General features: G+C 44.6%; 1 protein-coding gene across 4 annotated transcripts in view; it reads left to right on the forward strand.

Moving 5' to 3' along the window:
- CDKL1 (cyclin dependent kinase like 1) overlaps window positions 1–17,437 on the forward strand; it is a 47,757-nt gene extending 30,320 nt beyond the window's left edge. For 3 of the 4 annotated variants that reach the window (XM_045580989.1, XM_045580987.1, XM_045580983.1), the window contains exons 4-10: window positions 756–828; window positions 3,523–3,613; window positions 4,503–4,703; window positions 6,802–6,884; window positions 10,719–10,775; window positions 12,588–12,779; window positions 15,018–17,437. In XM_045580989.1, the coding sequence (XP_045436945.1) occupies window positions 756–828; window positions 3,523–3,613; window positions 4,503–4,703; window positions 6,802–6,884; window positions 10,719–10,775; window positions 12,588–12,779; window positions 15,018–15,125 (805 nt within the window). In that variant the 3' untranslated portion in view covers window positions 15,126–17,437. The remainder of the gene's footprint in view (window positions 1–755; window positions 829–3,522; window positions 3,614–4,502; window positions 4,704–6,801; window positions 6,885–10,718; window positions 10,776–12,587; window positions 12,780–15,017) is intronic. The other variant, XM_036437429.2, reaches the window with a different exon arrangement.
- Window positions 17,438–18,465: the final 1,028 nt, after the last annotated feature.

Raw genomic sequence — 18,465 nt, forward strand, 5'->3', positions numbered from 1 at the left:
CGATTTTTAACAAATTGTCCCGCGTCCCTCAGCGTTTTAAGATATTCTTTGCAGCCGAAACCGGTTTGGCTCAATGGATAGAGCATCGGCTTGGGGACTGAAAGGTCCCAGGTTGGATTCGGGTCAAGGGCATGTACCTTGGTTGCGGGCACATCCCCAGTAGGTGCGTTATGGACCATCGCTAGCTTCTGTCACACGGGGTGCCGTGTACACCGCTTCCCTGAGGTCAGCGAAGGTTCGTTACCTTAAAAACATCCTGCCTCACGAGCCTGGGGAAGCCACAGGAGCCTCTTGGGCGCACAGAGAGGATGAACTCTGCTGCAAGGCCACAGCGTGGGGCCTCTTCCAAAAACGAACGACATAGTGTAAGCTTATATTAACTCACTTTCCAGCCACGGAAAGCTTCTTATAGAAACAGCTCAGTGCCCAGGCAGCTCCCAGGGGTCACAGGTATCTGAGGTCAGCGGCCATAAGGATGAGAAGCCCTGTGGGTCCTCAAGGGGCGCTGCCCGGAGCCGCAGGTGAGAGCCGGTGTTGTGGTTCGCCTGCTGTCCCCAGAGCTCAGCGTGTGCTGGTCCCGTGTCCCGTATGTTGGGCCTGTGGAACAGCGAGTCCGTGAGTGAGATGACTTTCTGTGCAGCCTAGGAGTTTGCCCTATCTAAGCCTTTCTTAGTTTACGTTTTTCTTTTTCTTTCTTGAGCTGAATTCCGTGGCGTCGCTAAAGAATGTTTGTGCTGCTTCTTTCTCTTCACTAGGGCCCCAGAGCATCTCGTGAAGAGCATCATGTGGCAGACGTTGCAAGCGGTGAATTTCTGCCACAAACACAATGTAAGTCTCATCATCTCCCTTAAAAAACTCAGCAGGCTGCCCTTCAGCTGAGGCGGAGCCTCTGTTCAACGTTTATGTCCTGCTTTTGTGGATATAATTTTTCACCCAAATCTTCTTAAGCCGGGTTAGGGTACGTGGAGGCTAAACATGCCACCCCAGCGATTCCCTTCTTGTTCGGGTCGCATAAAAGGTGCATTTTTATGACTTATGCTTACCAGAAACTACTCAAATTTAAGATAGCATCCCATCCATTTGGAGTCTGTATGGGTTGCAGTGTTTCCCAAAGTGTGGTACGCGTACCCCCAGGGGTACAGGAAGAGTTTGGTGGGGGTACACGTTGCACCGGGGTTTGGTGGGGATATGCACTGCACCATACTTAGCTGCGCCTAATTCTACGTTCTCATGAGTATGAGGGGTGCTCAGCGTTATGAAAATTATAGAAGGGGTGCACATATGTCAAAAGTTTGGGAAACACTCGGTTAGGGAGCGGAAGCCCACGTGATTCTGCCCATGCAGATGCAGGAGGTGGAGTCCCAGGCACAATGCCCCCCTGCTGGCGCCTGCTGTGCTGAGATGTGAGTGCGAGGTCTGGGACCAGCCAGCCCAGTGGGAGCCTGTGCCACTCGCGGCCACAGCAGGGCCTGGCAGAGGCAGTGGACTCAGGCTGTGACCTCACAGATGCTGGGAGCCTGCTGCCCCTCCAGTGCCGCACTGCCCACTCGCTGCACATGAAGCCAGTTCTGATGTTCGAGCTCAATTTCGGCCACAAGGGCAGTCTGACTGCAATAGGCCGGCCTGCTGGCTGCTGGGGTCAGTTAGCTGGTGGGCCTGAATCTTCCTTTCTAAGCTGATCTAAATGACTTTCCCTGACGCTGCTTTCCCAGGTGGAGGAAATAGGACAGTAGTGAGCGCTTTGCCCTACCGAGTCTCCACTCACTGAAGCTATAGTCCTTGACAAAATGCATGTATGGTGGGGAGCATGGGCAATTACTTATTTATTTAGAAAATATAATTTATTGATTTCAGAGAGGAAGGGAGAGGGAGAAAGAGATAGAAACATCAACGATGAGAGAGAATCATTAACAGGCTGCCTCCTGCACAACCCCTACTGGGGATCGAGCCCACAACCTAATAAGCATGTGCCCTTGTCTGGAATGGAACCCAGGACCCTTGAGTCCTCTATCCATTGAGCCGAACCAGCTGGGGCAGCATGGACGCTTTATATGGCTGTTCACTGAGAGCGAGGCTTCAGGACGGGAGCCAGAGAGACTGCATACAGGCCCTGGTGGGGAAATCAGAGACAGCGAGGACCAGTGCATACCACCGTTCCCTGGAGAGCCCCTTACCGCACTGTTTGGCCACATGTGCTGATGGGGGGAGGGTGCAGAAACTTGTCAAGAATTCCCAGAACAGACTAGGAGCACATTCTTGCTTACAAGTCCTGCTGACCATCTGTCGCCATGATATCCACGGGCATGCCCATTTATAGTAACATGTGAAGCCCGTGGCAGAGAGTGGAAGGGATCTCAGGGCCATTAATTGCTGAGAACCAGATAGACTGTAATACAATAATTCAGACATTGTCTTCCCCAAATGTTTTCCAGAGTAATGAATACCCTTTGGGGAAACACTGACACTGATCTCTCACCCCGAAGGCCTTTTGGAGAGAGTGCTAGGCCAGGCCCAAGAAGAACCTCTGTCCTCTTTCCAGATGCTAGAAAGCCAAGAATGCCCCAGGGTGTCAGCCACAGCCAGGGGGGTCTCTCCTTGCAGAAGGAGCCGACATTCTTCTCCAGAGAGGAACAAGCTTGGACGAGGGCAAGATGATTTACTGGGAACCCTGCAAAGCATTTAACCCACTTGTGTTTATGTAATTGTTAATGAAATGGTTGTTTCGTTCTTTGCCAAGGAAAGTATGTAATAAGAAAATCATGTGAAGATCCTTAAGCATGCTTCGAACATCTCCCTGTTGAACCATGTCAGCTGTGGTTTGGAAACCACAGGTGATTTGGGTCTAAATGTGTGGGGGGGGGGCGGGGGGGGGGGGCGCGGATGCAGCTCCGAGCACGCTGGTGTGTGGGACGGAGCTGACATCTAGCGACGCTCCGCAGAGCGTGAGCGCTGCCCGCTCTTGTTTATCTTGTCAGGACAAATGTCAGGGCTGGAAGGGAGGTCTCGCAGGAGGCGCTGGTTCCGCCCTTCTCTTCCCCAGTTTATCTCGGCGGGCCCAGCGCTCGTCCTGTTTACCAGGGGACTGTGTTCTGTTCTGTTAAACAGCTGAACTATGTATGAATCCTGCTTAGGCACCAACTTGCGGCTCCAGCAAAGCCCTGTCTAAGCTTTTCAGAGTTTCCCTTTCACGGAGGGTTGCCAGATTACATACATGCCAAATAGGACATAAGACGTATTAGAAAATACGTTTAACTACAATTTAAAGTTACCTGGGTGCCCTTGTTGGTCCCTTTGGGACCCTCAGGAATTGAGGATGATTCAGGCTATGATAGGTGTGGTACTAGATTTACTTCATGCTTATGTTTTGCCAGTTTTGGTTAGTTTTCATCCTATTATCCAAAAGGCCAGTGAGAAATTCAAACGATTTCTCAATTATTTTTGCTCATTATTCATGTGTTTTATTGATCCCACACAGTATAATTGCCCTTTAGTAATCTGTTTTGGTTCGATTTTTGTGACTAGTGCATACACAGAGATGTGAAGCCAGAAAATATCCTCATCACAAAACATTCAGTAATTAAGCTGTGTGACTTCGGATTTGCTCGACTTTTGAGTGAGTATTGAAGTTTCTCTTAAGGATAAATGATGGAAAGATTCTTTATATAATAAATGATCTAAATGTTATCGAAAGCTAGCTCTTATATATAGTAAGTATCCTATCTAATAAAAGAGTAATATGCAAATTAAATGTCACTCCGTCACAGAGATGGTGGCGCCCAGTCCCCTCAGCCCCGACGCTGGAGTGTTTGGGCCTCTTTGTCCGGCCAGGGGTGGTGGATTTGCTGTTTTCATATGATGTTTTTGTTATTTTTATATCATGTCTTTGTTGTTCTTATATCATCTTGTTATTGTTTATTTATTAATAAGTTCATATATTATTTTCATATACATTTTACTCATTTCCTTTCATCTCTCATACTTCTATTATAAAGAAAGGGAAAATAGCAATATTAACGTATTTCCTCTAATTAATTCCCTTTTAATGTGTATGAATTGTGTGCACCGGGCCACTAGTATATAAATATAAGAACTTATGATAAATTCCAGTTATGTAATTACTGGAAATAGGTAGACACATACAGTAGTTTAAAAATGTATGCGGTAGCCCAGCTATATAGTACCTTTCAGAAGTACTAGTTTAGAAGAGTGGGTTTCACCTTTGGCTGCAGGTTAGAATCACCTGGGGAATTACAACTATAAAAACCATCCTGATTCCCCCGCCCAGGAGCTGTGGTTTAATTGGACTGGGGTGGGGCCCAAGCACCAGTAATTTTAAAAGTTCTATGTTCCAAGTGATTTTAATGTGCAAGTAGTGTCGAGGACCCACTGGTTTAGAAAAGCCGCATGATGGGGCACAGCTGGATGTCTCAGGTCTTCCCCTCCCGGTTTTGATTCCACCTTTGCACTGTTCTCTCTGTTTCCCACGTCCCATCGCCGACCAGCTGGACCAAGTGACCACTACACAGACTACGTGGCCACCAGGTGGTACCGCTCCCCGGAGCTGTTGGTGGGGGACATGCAGTACGGCCCCCCGGTCGATGTGTGGGCCATTGGCTGTGTCTTCGCTGAGCTGCTGTCCGGGGAGCCTCTGTGGCCGGGAAAATCCGATGTGGACCAGCTCTATCTGATCAGGAAAACCTTGGGTGAGTGGTGTCTCTGTCCTACCTTTTGGGCAGCTCAATAGTTTTATCCACATCAGTGCAGGGCAGAGCCACGTTACTAGTCTTACTGAATGCCCTTTATCGTTAAGAAGGAGGGACACTCCCACCGCCTCCTTTAAATGACTATGAAAGGTGTTCCATTTGTTTTAATAAAAAGAATCCACAATTTTGAGTGTGTGCTATTGTCCAAAAAGACATGATTGTCTCTTTGGCGTAGCTTAAACTCTGAATGATGATCATAGCAACAATAAAAGCATGCAGTCCTATAAGGGCTGAACAGCGTACAGGATACTGATGTGTTTCGTCTCGTTTACGATGATGTGGTCATTCATTCGTCAGTTGTCCTCCCTCCAGCCTGCCAGGCTTGTTCAGATTACTCAGAGAAAGATTCTCACCCTTCTAGGTGTCAGGAGAGAGTTGTCCATCTATCGTCCCTCTGCTTGACTTGCTTTCCCACTCCTTCCTTTCTTTCTACTCGTGGGGTGGAGGGGGCGAGGGGAAGAGAAGAGAGAGAAGGAGAGAGACAATCTATAATATATCGGTGATTGTCCTTTTCAGAAGTCAGGAGGATAGCTACTACCTTCCCTGAGAACCCACTTGCCCTCTTCTAAACTCTTGTAGCATCTGCTGTCACCATGCCTTTTCCTCCCCAAATATCCTGTTGCTGCCTGAGGGTGAGACGTATCTTTCATTTCTATCTGTCCGCCAGCGTTTACTGCCTACAGAGGAGCAGTAAGTATTTGCTGGTGGCTCTTTTCGATGGCACAGAAGAGACTGACTGGGAGCCCTTGCAGGGGCACTCCGCCTTCCTCGCTGTTTCTCCTGGTGATTTTAGGACCCCCTCTCCCCGCCTCCCCCCGGCTCTGATGGAAGAAGGTTATTAAGGTCCAGGCACTGCTGTTGTGATGAAGACCACTGAGGTCTGGGGCGAGGCATTGGAGGGTATATTTTGGCCGCTCCTGTTGAAAACGGGGTGGGCCAGCAGCTTTGGGGTTTGAGTGGGAGGTAAAGTTCCAAACTAAACTGGTAAAATTAGACAACGTGATACCCTGTGGCAGGAACTTCAGCCCAGCCCAGTAGCAGCGTTTCTGGAGTCCTGATTTGGAGGGTTTTTGTTCACTCTGCTCCACGAGGTGGGTCTGAGTGTGCCTCAGGGGTGCCCTGCTCTGAGGATCTCCTTGTGTTCTCTGAGCGAAATTCCTCTTCAGATTCTACCCCTAGAATTTTCCTGAGGACAGTTTTATCTGATTTGGCTGACATGTGGGTGGAGTGAGCCTTACATAATCCCCAGAATACAGACATGCCCCTTTCGTTTCATTGCTTGGTATTGTAAATACTTCTAAACAGCAGAGAAAATGAGATTTTTTAGGTGATGGCTACTTGGTGAAACAAGAAAAGGTGGTTCCAGTTTATAAATGTCTTCCTTCCAGCTAGATCCTCTGTGATCCCTCTCCCTCCCTTCTTCCTTTCCTTCCTCAGATGTTTACCGTATTTTCCAGCGTATAAGACGACTTTTGAAATGAAAAAAAGCCTGCTCAGAGTGGCCAGAGTCAGAGAGGCGGTCTATTAAAAAAAAAAAAGAACTGGTGTTGCCTCGGAAGTGGGGGGTAGTCTTATACGCCAGAAAATACGGTAATGAGTGCTTGCTATGTGTCAGGCACTGTTCTGTGAGGCCAATGCACTTTTGTCTGAACCCATCAGGATTCAGTTAACATGATTTTGATTTATAGCTATTGTACTTTTGCTGTTAAAAAGAGGGGTGCTATTATTATTTGATGTGTGCGTGTGCGTGTGCGTGTGCGTGTGTGTGTGTGTGTGTGTGTGTGTGTTTCTGAGTTGTTTGGTTTGAGGAGCAAGAACCTTGTAGCCTTCTATTCCTGTGCCTAGCACAGCACCGCCTGCCGCACTGCAGGTCTCAATGTTGAGTTTGCCTCAGGGCCTCTCCCTCCCTCTGATAGGGAGAGCAGACTGCAGACTTCAGAGGTGTAAGCACAGACAGACACAGCACCAGGGAGCGAAACCACAGGTCAGGGCTTGCTAACCCATCTCATTTTATCTTCTTCTTTCTCCTTGTCCAAAGGAGATCTCATCCCTAGGCACCAGCAAGTATTTAGCACCAATCAGTACTTCAGTGGGGTGAAAATTCCAGACCCTGAAGATATGGTGAGTGACCCATTTTGGGAAGAATTCTGCATGTTAGGGCTGAATGTCAGCCCCATGGCCTCGTCTGCCCTGGAAGGTCAGTCTAAGAGTAAAAAAGAAATTGGGGCAAATTGGCTAGCAAGGCCCTGGCCGTCAGTTCTAATTTAGAGTAAGCTGCTGATAACAGAGGCGAGAGAGCCTGATGGACAGGAATGCAGGGTGCCTGCCCTGACCTCACCTGTCTTTTGTCATTTTCAGCAGTTGAAAGTAGGTAGCTCAGAGCTACCTACGTTCAGACAGTGACTCATCCAGGAAAATCCCGCATTGTCCTAATGCCCTGCTCTACTGAACTTGCATGGTCAGCCTCACCCCCATGCCAGTCCTCTATGACCAATGTGGGGGAATGCACTCATTCTAAAAAAACCTGAAAAACTAAAAATGTGCATACTCTTAGTCCACTTTAAAGAATTTGTTCCAATGAAATCATTAGACAAATACATAAAGACATAGCATTCTTTAATAGAAATGATTTCCTTTAATATCCCATCAGTATGGAATTAAATAATTTATGGAATATAGCCTTACAATAGAAATACCACATAGCCAATAAAAATAGATTTTTTTGTATTCACTTGAAAAAAGTTCATAAATGGAAAAAAAATGGTTATGAAACAGTATATATAATTTGACATAATTTTAATAGGTATTTAATACACAATACATGTGTTTATATCCTATCTAATAAAGAGGGAATATGCTGCTAATTGACCATCACACCCTCACAAAGATGGTGGAGCCCACAGCCAATAAGGAGGGAAGATGCTAATTGATTGTCACATCCTCAAAGATGTAGGCACCCATAGCCACAAGATGGCGATGCCCCGTCCCCTCAGCCCCACTAGGGTGGCAGGCATGCAGCACGTCCGGGCCTGCCCCCAGGCAGGTCCAGCCATTCTGCACACCTGCCTCCAGAGTCCCCCAGTCCCTTTAGCCCTCCAGGAGCCCAGGGCCAGCACGAGATGCAGGCAGGCCTCGGATGGTGGCTGCCCCGCCGCCCAGGGCTGTCCGAGACTCAGGTAACCAGCGCCCGCCTAGGTTTGCGCTGCCGGCAGTGACAGCAGCCGAGTTGTAATGGGGGCATCACCTTCCCCTGATCACCAGTTTACCTCCCATCCCTGAGGGCTCCCGGACTGTCAGGGGGGCAGGCTGGGCGGAGGGACGCCTCCCCTCCATTGCATGAATTTTCATGCACCGGGCCTCTAGTCTAAGTATAAAAAAATCTGACAATCTTTGGGAAATCATGCAAAGCTTTTTACATTTGTGAAACAAGTGGCTTCAAGGATACATACCGAAATATTAACAGCATGTATCTCTCTGGGGTGGGGTAATTTTTTTCTTCCTTTATGGTTTTAAATATTTTTTTTTTATGTCTTCTAATGAGCCTGTATGATCATCAAAAACATTTCAGAGCGCAATGAAGGTTTCTGAAATCCTGAGTTTCTACTGTTGAAGCAAGTACTTTCAAAAGGAAACTAACCCTCGGGTGCTCAGGGTCCACCTGGAAGGTCCATCAAGTTCCGCTTGAGCTTTGTTCCCTCCGCCCCTTGGCCTGCCTCACAGCGAGGGCTTCCTCTCCCCGCTCCCACAGCCACCGGCAAGAGGAAAAGCGGGCCGTGCTGGGGGCACGCGGGGCCAGAGGCAGGAATGTCACCGGCCAGCTGGGAGGCGACCCAGCTGGCTCGAGGGTGACCTGGACATTCCCAGTTCCACACGAAATATTCCTCAGTGGTTTCCTGCTCCCTGTCCGCCCCAGTTTCATAAATGTGAAAGGCTTCCCGTGGTTTCCCAGAGGTTGTCCTACAGGGGATTTCCTGTTGACAGAAACACAGGAAGAAGCAGCAGAGGGAACGTGCTGGTTCAACATCTGTGCCTGCGTCCCTCTGTTGGGCAGTCACCCTGCTGCTTCTGGGGCCCGGAAAACTGACCGAGCAGGCAGGGTGGGCCCATCCCATCCCAGCCGGCCGGCCGGCCGGCGGCCTCGCAGGCACTGGTGCTGAGACAGCAGGGCTCGGTGTCTGCAGCGCCAGGTCCATCCCTGGCCGTGCTCAGATTCAACACACAGACAGGGCAAGAGAAATACGTAAGCCAGCAGTTTTCAACCTAGTTCGTCTCATGGCACATAGAAACCAATTGCTAAAACTCTGTGCACACCAAAAACTATATTTTTGCCAACCTGACAAAAAAAAATAGGTGTAATTTTTTTAAAATATATTTTATTGATTTTTTACAGAGAGGAAGGGAGAGGGATAGAGAGTTAGAAACATCGATGAGAGAGAATCATCCATCAGCTGCCTCTTGCACACCCCCTACTGGGGATGTGCCCGCAACCAAGATACATGCCCTTGACCGGAATCAAACCCGGGACCTTTCAGTCCACAGGCTGACGCTCTATCCACTGAGCCAAACCGATTTCGGCAATAGGTGTAATTTTGATTCATTCACACCAGGCAGCTATTGTGTTGGCTGTTGTCATTTTTTAATTTGATAACCTAAGACCGAGGTTGGCAAACTGCGGCTCGTGAGCCACATGCGTCTCTTTGGCCCCTTGAGTGTGGCTCTTCCACAAAATACCATGGCCTGGGCGAGTCTATTTTGAAGAAGTGGCATTAGAAGAAGTTTCAGTTTAAAAACTTTGGCTCTCAAAAGAGATGTCCATCGTTGTACTGTTGACATTTGGTTCTGTTGACTGATGAGTTTGCCGACCACTGGCCTAAGGGAAAAGAGGTCAGGTATTGCATGTTTTAAAAATTCTTTCAGCATGCAGTTGAAAATTGTTGACTTAAGCTGAGGGGATGGGAGCTTTAGGATTTTTTTCCTCTGTGCATTACCGGGAATTCCAAAGCTGAGGCTCTTGTCTCTATTCCGTGATTAATAAGTGCACACTCAGGAACTGGCTGCTGTTGGCTGGTTCCCTGACCAAGACAACACTGTGCTTGCAGCACCAGGGAGTGACTCATTCCAGGAGCCTGGCCACCCTGCCGCCGCCGTTTACGCTCAGCACAGCTGGCCGTCTGTTTCACTCAGATGGCTGGCTCTTTTTCCCCCTCAGCACCCGTCTCCGATTAGCCTCTTTGTCAGCGGCATCTCTCCTTCACTGGCCTGTCTGTCTGTCTGACATTAGGCATTCCTCCCACTTTATCCTGTTTGTTATTCCTCATGGACTCCAGCATGTGACTGGTCTTCCAGGGCCAGAGAGGGTTTGATGAATATCTGCTTGGGAGACAGTTTAAACAACAACGGGATGATCAGAGAGACAGCAGGCTCTCGTGGTAGGACACAGCCGTTTACTTCAGAAAACCGAGAAGCATCTGGTCCCCTGGGTAACAAAAAAATCTGTTTGGAAGCTTGGTTTCTGTGAGCGCCAATGAAGGCAAATAGCGGGGCCCCTGTATATAAAAGCCAGTGTTGGTGCCAAAAAGTCTTCTGAGGCAAGAAAAGGCAAGTTATAGAAATTGAGGCAGAAGAAAAAGAAAATAACAATTGCTTGACAATTTTTTTTTTCTTTCCTAATGTTGTCTTCTCATAAGTTGCTACCTGCATCAGTTTTCCAGGAAGTAAGAGGAGTGGTCAGGAAGGAAATTGGAAGAGCAATGTGGAGGTGGGGAGAGAAGGAGCTTGGGAGACAGGCGAAGGGAGGTTGCTGCAGGTGGCAGGTGTGATGGGCAGAGGGTGGAGGAGGCAAGGAAGGTGCCAGGAAGATGATTCTCTCACTCAAAAGAAATGCAGTCTGAGGTCACCTCCTATTTGAATACATGCTGCAAATAAAACCTCCTTTTCTTTTCTTTTTTTTAACAGGAACCACTTGAATTAAAGTTTCCAAACATCTCTTATCCTGCCCTGGGGCTCTTGAAGGTAAAAGCATGGTTTCCAGCCAACCAGGAAGCACAAGGCCTCTGTTCTCACTGGGGAATCCACAGATTGGAAAGTGTTCCTTTTAGAATTCTTCTCCTTTCAAAAGCATGAATATTTTCAGTTTTTAAAATGGGTCCTATTCTATTACAGTAATAACATCTGTAAGTGTTTTTCATTTTAAAGATTTTTTTAAATGGATTTTTAGAAGAGGGAGGGAGAGGGAGATATTCATCAGCTGCCTCCTGCATGCCCCCTCCTGGGATGGAGCCTGGAATCCAGGCTTGTGCCCTAACTGGGAATCGAACCAGTCACCTTTCTGTACATGGGAAGATGCCCAACCAAATGAGCCGCACACCACTTTAAATAAACCCAACATTGTATTTGACTTCTACATTTACACAAAATAGAAATTTCAGAGGAGTGGTGCTTGTTTTTAAAAAGGATCCTTCAGAAAATGTTTAGCCATAGGATCCTTTTAAAGAGCCAACTCCCTAGTATACTTGAAGTAGATTTTGATTTTAAAACTTTATATACATACACATTTTTAGAAATATGTCTTATGTGAATGAGGTGCCAATTAAAATCTTTGCAAGTTACTGTCAATGTTCCATCCCTTTCAAAAAGTATCTAATGCATTTACTGATGCATTTATAACATAATTTAAAATGTGAGACAGTTCATTGTGGTATGGGGTCATGAGATTTAATCTATCCAATTATGAGCCCTATGGCCTACTTGCTGGCAAAGCAAATAGTTAAGAATGTTGTAATATAAAGGGATGTATATTATGTCTCTGTTTCCATGACGACACGGGTGCTTGTAATGCATAGACTATTTCTGAAGGAACATACAAAAATATCTGATTTTAGAAGGGGGAATGGAAAACTAGAGTAGTGGATTTTGCTGAATCTAGGGCATTTTATTTTTACCATGTGTAGGTATTATTTTTTAAATTAAAAAAACACATATCTAATTGTTTTGTTTTTTTCTTTTGTTGATTTAGAGAGGAAGGAAGAGGGGGGAAGAGAGAGAAACATCAATGATGAGAGAGAATCATTGATTGGCTGCCTCCTGCAGGCCCCCCAAATGGGGATTGAACCCACAACTGGGCATGTGCCCTTGACCAGAAGAGAACCCGGGACCCTTCTGTTTACAGGCCAACACTCTGCCCACTAAGCCAAACTGGCTAGGGCACCATCTCTAGTTTTTACAAAGTACACACAAGGGACTAAACAGGCTAAATGGACCCGTATCCTCCTCCCTCGGGGCAGAGTACCAACTGCCTCCGAAGAGAACAAGGTGGCCAAAACCGGTTTGGCTCAGTGCCTGCGGACTGAAAGGTCCCGGGTTTGATTCTGGTCAAGGGCATGTACCTTGGTTGCGGGCACATCCCCAGTGGGAGGTGTGCAGGAGGCAGCTGATCGATATTTCTCTTTCATCGATGTTTCTAACTCTCTATCCTTCTCCCTTCCTCTCTGTAAAAATTCAATAATATATATATATATATATATATATATATATATATATATATATATTTATTTTTTTTTTTTTTAAAGAAGAGAACAAGGTGGATAAATGACTTTTTGATACTATTTCTAGAAAGTATTTATTATTATATATGGTTTCTCATTTAGGAATGATCATGGAAGGAACTAAAATCATGATTGGGTGTTCCCCACCCTCTTACTTCCTCCCTCCCCATCTAGTTCCCAACTGAATAAACTGTAACTAATCTTACAAAAGAGAAAGAAATGACATTAATAAGTTAGTAGTATTTTTTTTTAAGGAAGATGGAATGTTCTCTTCTTTCAGAGCTGTCTTCACATGAATCCTGCTGAGAGACTGACGTGTGAGCAGCTGCTGCAGCACCCATATTTTGACAGCATCAGAGAAATAAGGGATTTGGCGAAATATCATGACAAACCAACAAGGAAGACCCTCAGACAGAACCCAAAGCACCTGCTTGGGGTAAAAATGGGGCACTGCATCACAAAAGCATCCAAGGTTACAGCTGCGAATGATTTCAGACCTGCCACCTGGGGAAAGAGTCTGAGTCTGTATTTGAGGTGGCCATTGTGACGTGCAGCTCCAGCACCTCGTTCCAGCCCCAGGGCACTGGCCACATGATTTCCCAACCAGGGCCCCAAGACACAGCCCCTTCTCCTTGAATCCTAAAGGTGTCCTTGCCCGGCAGTTCCCAGCTGCCACACAGGGCAGGGTGTTTGGTATACGTGAGCAAAGGTCATAGCCGGGCGTCAGTCCAGTTTTGGAAAATGAAATCAGATGTATCCCAGGTCATCTTGTTTGCCTTGAGCATTAATTGACATTCCAGGTTTATCCCCAAAAGGAAGTGTTTTCCGCCCTGACCCTTTATCGGCAGAGTTGGCTAGGGTAAATGCAGTGATGAGTGCCTTCAGTGACAGCAGCAGGGCAGTGCATGTAACCAGATAGCATCCAAACTGCACACTGGGAGCCCGTGAAGAGTCATGATTGGCGTAAAGTGACAGAGTGGCCTTACATTACCTTGTCAGAAGCCAAAACCGTAAAAATTTAGAATGGACTGTAGTTGGAACCACAACTAAGATGAGCTGGCTGCCCTAGTCACTTCCGGAACTGCCTAGATATCCCTTACGCTTAAATTATCTTGCCTTACACTTTCCCTTTGCAGCCTCCAATGCCCAGCACGCTGAGAGATATCTGATGATGTGTGTGAGGTTTGGAGGAGGAAAGAGGTAGTACAGGCCATTAGAATCAGGTACCAAGTGAATTCCAGGGCCCTAAGACAGCCCAGTTTCAAAATTAAGAATGCTTTTGTTTTATTTTTTTCTCTATCATATGTGATCCAAATAGCAAAAGAGACTGGAAATAGACTTTCTCCCCATATCTTGCTGTTTCTTTGTGTTCAAGAATAAAGGGTCTTGATGTAAATATTTTTACTTGCGAGAATATGGGAATACCACTAATTTGTATTATTTGTGAGAACTGAACAACTAGACTGTTTGATTTAAACGTAATAAAAAGTACCTGCTTTTCAGATATCTACGGCCATATAGTACAAATAGTGCCGCAGTTCACACTGAAAAGAAATTAATTATTAGGTAGTCAGTGAGGTGAGACTGAGCGAGACACAGGCCGGACACGCCCTGGAGCCAACCTCCCATGCTCCCTCCCTGGCCGGTGGGACGTGGGGTGACACTGGCTCAAAGGTTGTCTGTGAACAGGATCCTTCCAGCAGGTGGGGGTCCCTCAGCCTGGCCTGTAGGGATTGGATTGAAACCGGCTCTCCGACATCCCCCAAAGGGTCCCAGATTGCCAGAGGGCAGTTCTTGGGTGACGCACCCTGGAAGCGCACCACAGCTCCTGCGTAGAGCGTCTGACCCCTGGTGGTCAGTGCGCGTCATACCTACCTGCAGTGGGACGGTCGCTTAGCCTTTTATTTATATAGATACAAATACCGTATTTTTCGGACCATAAGACGCTCCGGACCATAAGACGCACCAGTTTTTAGAGAAGGGAAATGAAGAAAAAAAGATTTTGAAACAAATAGTGTCCTAAAATATTTTATGTGCATTAAAACCCAACATCAGTCATAAACACATGTAATCAGCCCTGTAAACAGCAGCATTTAGAACCATTTTTGAGCCGGGCAAGCACACAGAGACCACACAGAGCCGGGCAAGTAAAAAAACTTTTTTTTTAAAGTATATGTGTAGGCTATATTTGGACCATAAGACGCAGGGACTTTTTCCCCCCACTTCTGGGGGGGAAAAAAGTGCATCTTATGGTCCGAAAAATACGGTAATATGTGTGTTCTCCTTACTTTCACATGACATTTTCTGGTAGTATGAGGGAGCAGTTCTTTTTAACCAAGGAGTAAATGGGTAAATCGCCCAAATGCCCCAACTTCAGTTCTTTGCTATAAAACAAGGGATTGGCTTATAAGGTTCCTAAGGTCCTGTGAATGTCCCTTTTTCCCTATAATGTTAACATCTAAATTTTTTCATTTTTACATTCTCTAAATTTTCTTTAATGTGCATGTTTTTCTTTTTAATATGAAATAAACCTCTAAAAGGAAAAGCAGATACCAAATTTAAATATTTTGTCCTTTCTCAGGTTCTGGATTCTGGGCAGAAAAAGTATTTCTGTGCTAAAAGTTTTACTTATTTACATCTTTTGTGATGTGTTATCAACAATGAAAAAAGTGCATGGTGCTGAACCTAATTCTGTGTGTTATATTTTCAGTTTCAGAACCTACCTCAGCTCACTAGCAGCAGCATCCTCCCAGCTTTGGAGAATAAGAAGTACTACTATAATACCAAGAAACTTAACTACCATTTTCCAAACATTTAAGGAGCTTGGAGGTTGATGACAAAAAAGAACTAATCAATAACCCCAAGAAAATAAAACATGCATTTGATTGAAGACCATCACAATGTTGAGGAAACATAAGTAACTAACTGGAGGAAGCCACTTGGCAAGATGTGCAGGGAAATTCCAGAAACAATCTTCCATGCTTGATGGTGGTGTCCCGAACAAAAAGGAAAAAATCATTTTGATTTCCACTTGTGTTTTTGTTGTATCTAAGGAGCTGGACTTATGGACAGAAATATAAATAGTATCTACTGCCCATTCCTCTGGCAAAATTAGTCATGTAAAAAAAGATTTATGCTTCAATTGTACAATATGCAACAAGTGAAAAATGGGTTACAAAATACCCAGATGTATTTCCTTGGATCCTATATCTCCTGCTTTTTCAGATTGTTTCAACATCGTATTTAAAAAGTTTTTGTTCTTGAAATCAAAATACTTAAAGTCCCATTTACTGCTTGCTCTATCTCTTGCTTTTTAAAATTTAAACCATTTTTTTTGAATATTTGAGTTCAAAATATGTTAAATCATGGATTATCACAAAGGACTAATATATGCTTATGTATTTAGTGATATGTTTATAGATATTTTTCCCACGTACTTTTGTCTTTACCTTTAGTAAAGGATGCATCTTCGTCACTTTTTTTAGGCAAGATGGATTTACTATATCCATCTATATTTGTTCACTCAATTCCTCTTGCAAACAATGACGTGGAGATTGGCAGCTGACCAAAGTGATTAAGGAGTAGAATGAAACCTATAGTCTTCACAGGAACTATGCCTGCCAACCTAAAAACATTTAGAACATTCTCTCCACCTCAGCCTCAGGCTTGCAAACAGATCTGCAGGTAGGGCTATAGGGGTCTGGGTTTTGGAAGAAATTGCTTGTGAGCTTTTACTTGGGTCATGGAAGACATTAGGTTGTAAACCTAATATATATACACACAGAGTGGGGCAAAAGTAGGTTTACAGTTGTTTGTATAGCAAACAATAACAACATAAGAATAAACTCTGAGTTTCATGTATTCATAACTGTAAACCTACTTTTGCTCTACTCTGTGTGTGTGTACATTATACTAACAACTAATAATAAAAATGTAGTGTAAGTGCTGGTTGGTGTGCTCAGTGGTTAAAGCGTTGGCCTGAGCATCGAAGGGTCTCAGGTTCCATTTCCGGTAAAGGACACATATCCGGGTTACAGATTGGATCCCTGCCCTGACCTGGTGGGGTGTGTGAAGGAGGCAACTAATTGATGTGTCTCTCACACTTTCTCTCCCTTGCTCCCTTCCTTCCACTCTCTAAAAATCAATGGAAAAAATATCCTCAGGTGAGGATTAAAAAAATAATGTATTATTGAGGATTCCCAGCTTTGCACAGTGATACTTAAAATGATGACAGCATTAGCTCTGATCTGGCCTACTGCTCCTATTCAAACAGCTTTTTCATCCTTGTCACCTGGATACAACGGCAATATAAAATTCTGTTTCTTATAACTCAAAGCCATTTTTGGTTGATGTAATGCTCCTATACATAGCAGTTCTCAGCCATAGTTTTTGAAAGTTGTATTTTACTGTATCTTTGAAACATTTCTTCTACACCCTAAGTTTACTGATATGTTAATTTTCATGAGAGTATATGACCTTTTTCACTTATAGCTAAGTAATCCACCAAATTCTGGCAATTGTTCAATCAATTTAATGATATCCAGCCAATTTAATGATATCCATAGTCTTCCTGATGTATGTAGCTTCTTCCTAGAGTTGATACTAAGCTGAATAATCCCAGTATTATCTAATTCTTGTTATATAACTTTGATTCAAAGGACAAAGAAGGATATCCAATTTCTGTGACTAGTTTACATTTGGTGTTTTTCTTCTTTTCCTTAACCCAAAACAATGCACTTGACGAGGCAGATGACTATAACTGCCTAATTAATCTAATAGTTTTACAGAAAACCACTCAGAATAGAAAAGTAGCTCCAGACTAAACTGTGGTGAATCAGTTGCCTCATCATACGGTAACCAAACAAATCTGAGACAGAAGTGCTTATTTTTTATGAGTTCTACTAAATGTATGCTATGCTTAACCATACCTGTAATCTTTTCTTAACATGGAATCACCCACTGTTTCACGTGAAACTATTCTATATCCTTGTCTTTTCTGTAAATGTACTAATTTCTGATTCTTTTACATGACAGTAGCAATTATATTAGTAAATAGTGTATCATTTATGGTGTGTGCTATTTATATGAGCTAGTTTCTGAACACAATTAAAATTCATTTTTCTACCTGAATTCTGTATCATAGTGTTTATTTTGACATTATTTGCAAAGTTATATTCAAGCCAAACATATAGAAATCCACAAAAAAATTGGCATATAACTAACAATAACTGAATCAGGGCCACTTTAAGCAAGTAAAAAGAAAGATATTTTTTAATTTACTTAATGTTTAACACTGTTTTCTAGATATAGAATGAATGTTGTGCTTATCCTTTTTTATGATATCCTTGAGCTCATAGGAAATAGTATCCAATGTTATATGGGGAGATAAAATCCATTTCTAATTGGCATGTTAAAATTTTGTTTATAGCAATTTTTTAATTTAAGCAAAAAGTAAGCGCTGATCTTCATGATTGTTTCCTCTATTCTAATGCAATCAGCAGAACTATTTGAATTTATCCAAGTATGTATGTCTACTTATAATAAAATGCCAGACTAAGTTTAGCAAATAGACAAATTAATCAGAAATTAGTCATTCATAGAAAGGGTGTAAGTATGAAAAACACAGGAATGCAGGATTATGAGAAAGGCATGCAAATCCTGAGAGCAATATGAATGCCTCTGCAACCACTTACTTCTTGGCATAACTGACTTCAATGAATCTGAAATTTAGCTTTCAGTTTTTCCAAATTGTACATTTATAGTAACACTACAGGCCCAGTGCACAAATTTGTGCCAGAGAGCAGGGGATGGCTCAGCCCAGCCTACATCCCCTCCAATCCGGTACCCCTTGGGGGATTGAGCCTAAACCGGCAGTCGGACATCCCTCTCACAATCCTGAACTGCTGACCTGATCGCCCTAACTGTTCCTCCTGCTGACCTGATTGCCCCTCACTGCCTCTGTGTGACGGCCCGATTGCCCCTGTCCCCTGCTACCAGCCAGGTTGCCCCCAACTGCTCCCGCCCTGCTGGCTTGGTTGCTCCTAACTGCCCCCCCCCTACCAGCCTGGTCACCCCTTAATGTACCCCCCCCACCTGCCAGCTGGTTACCTCTTACTGCCCCCTCCCCACCTGCCAGCCTAGTCATCCCCAATTGCCCC

The sequence above is a fragment of the Pipistrellus kuhlii genome, unplaced genomic scaffold (genome assembly GCF_014108245.1).
Source record: "Pipistrellus kuhlii isolate mPipKuh1 unplaced genomic scaffold, mPipKuh1.p scaffold_m20_p_1, whole genome shotgun sequence".
Taxonomy (NCBI): Eukaryota; Metazoa; Chordata; class Mammalia; order Chiroptera; family Vespertilionidae; genus Pipistrellus; species Pipistrellus kuhlii.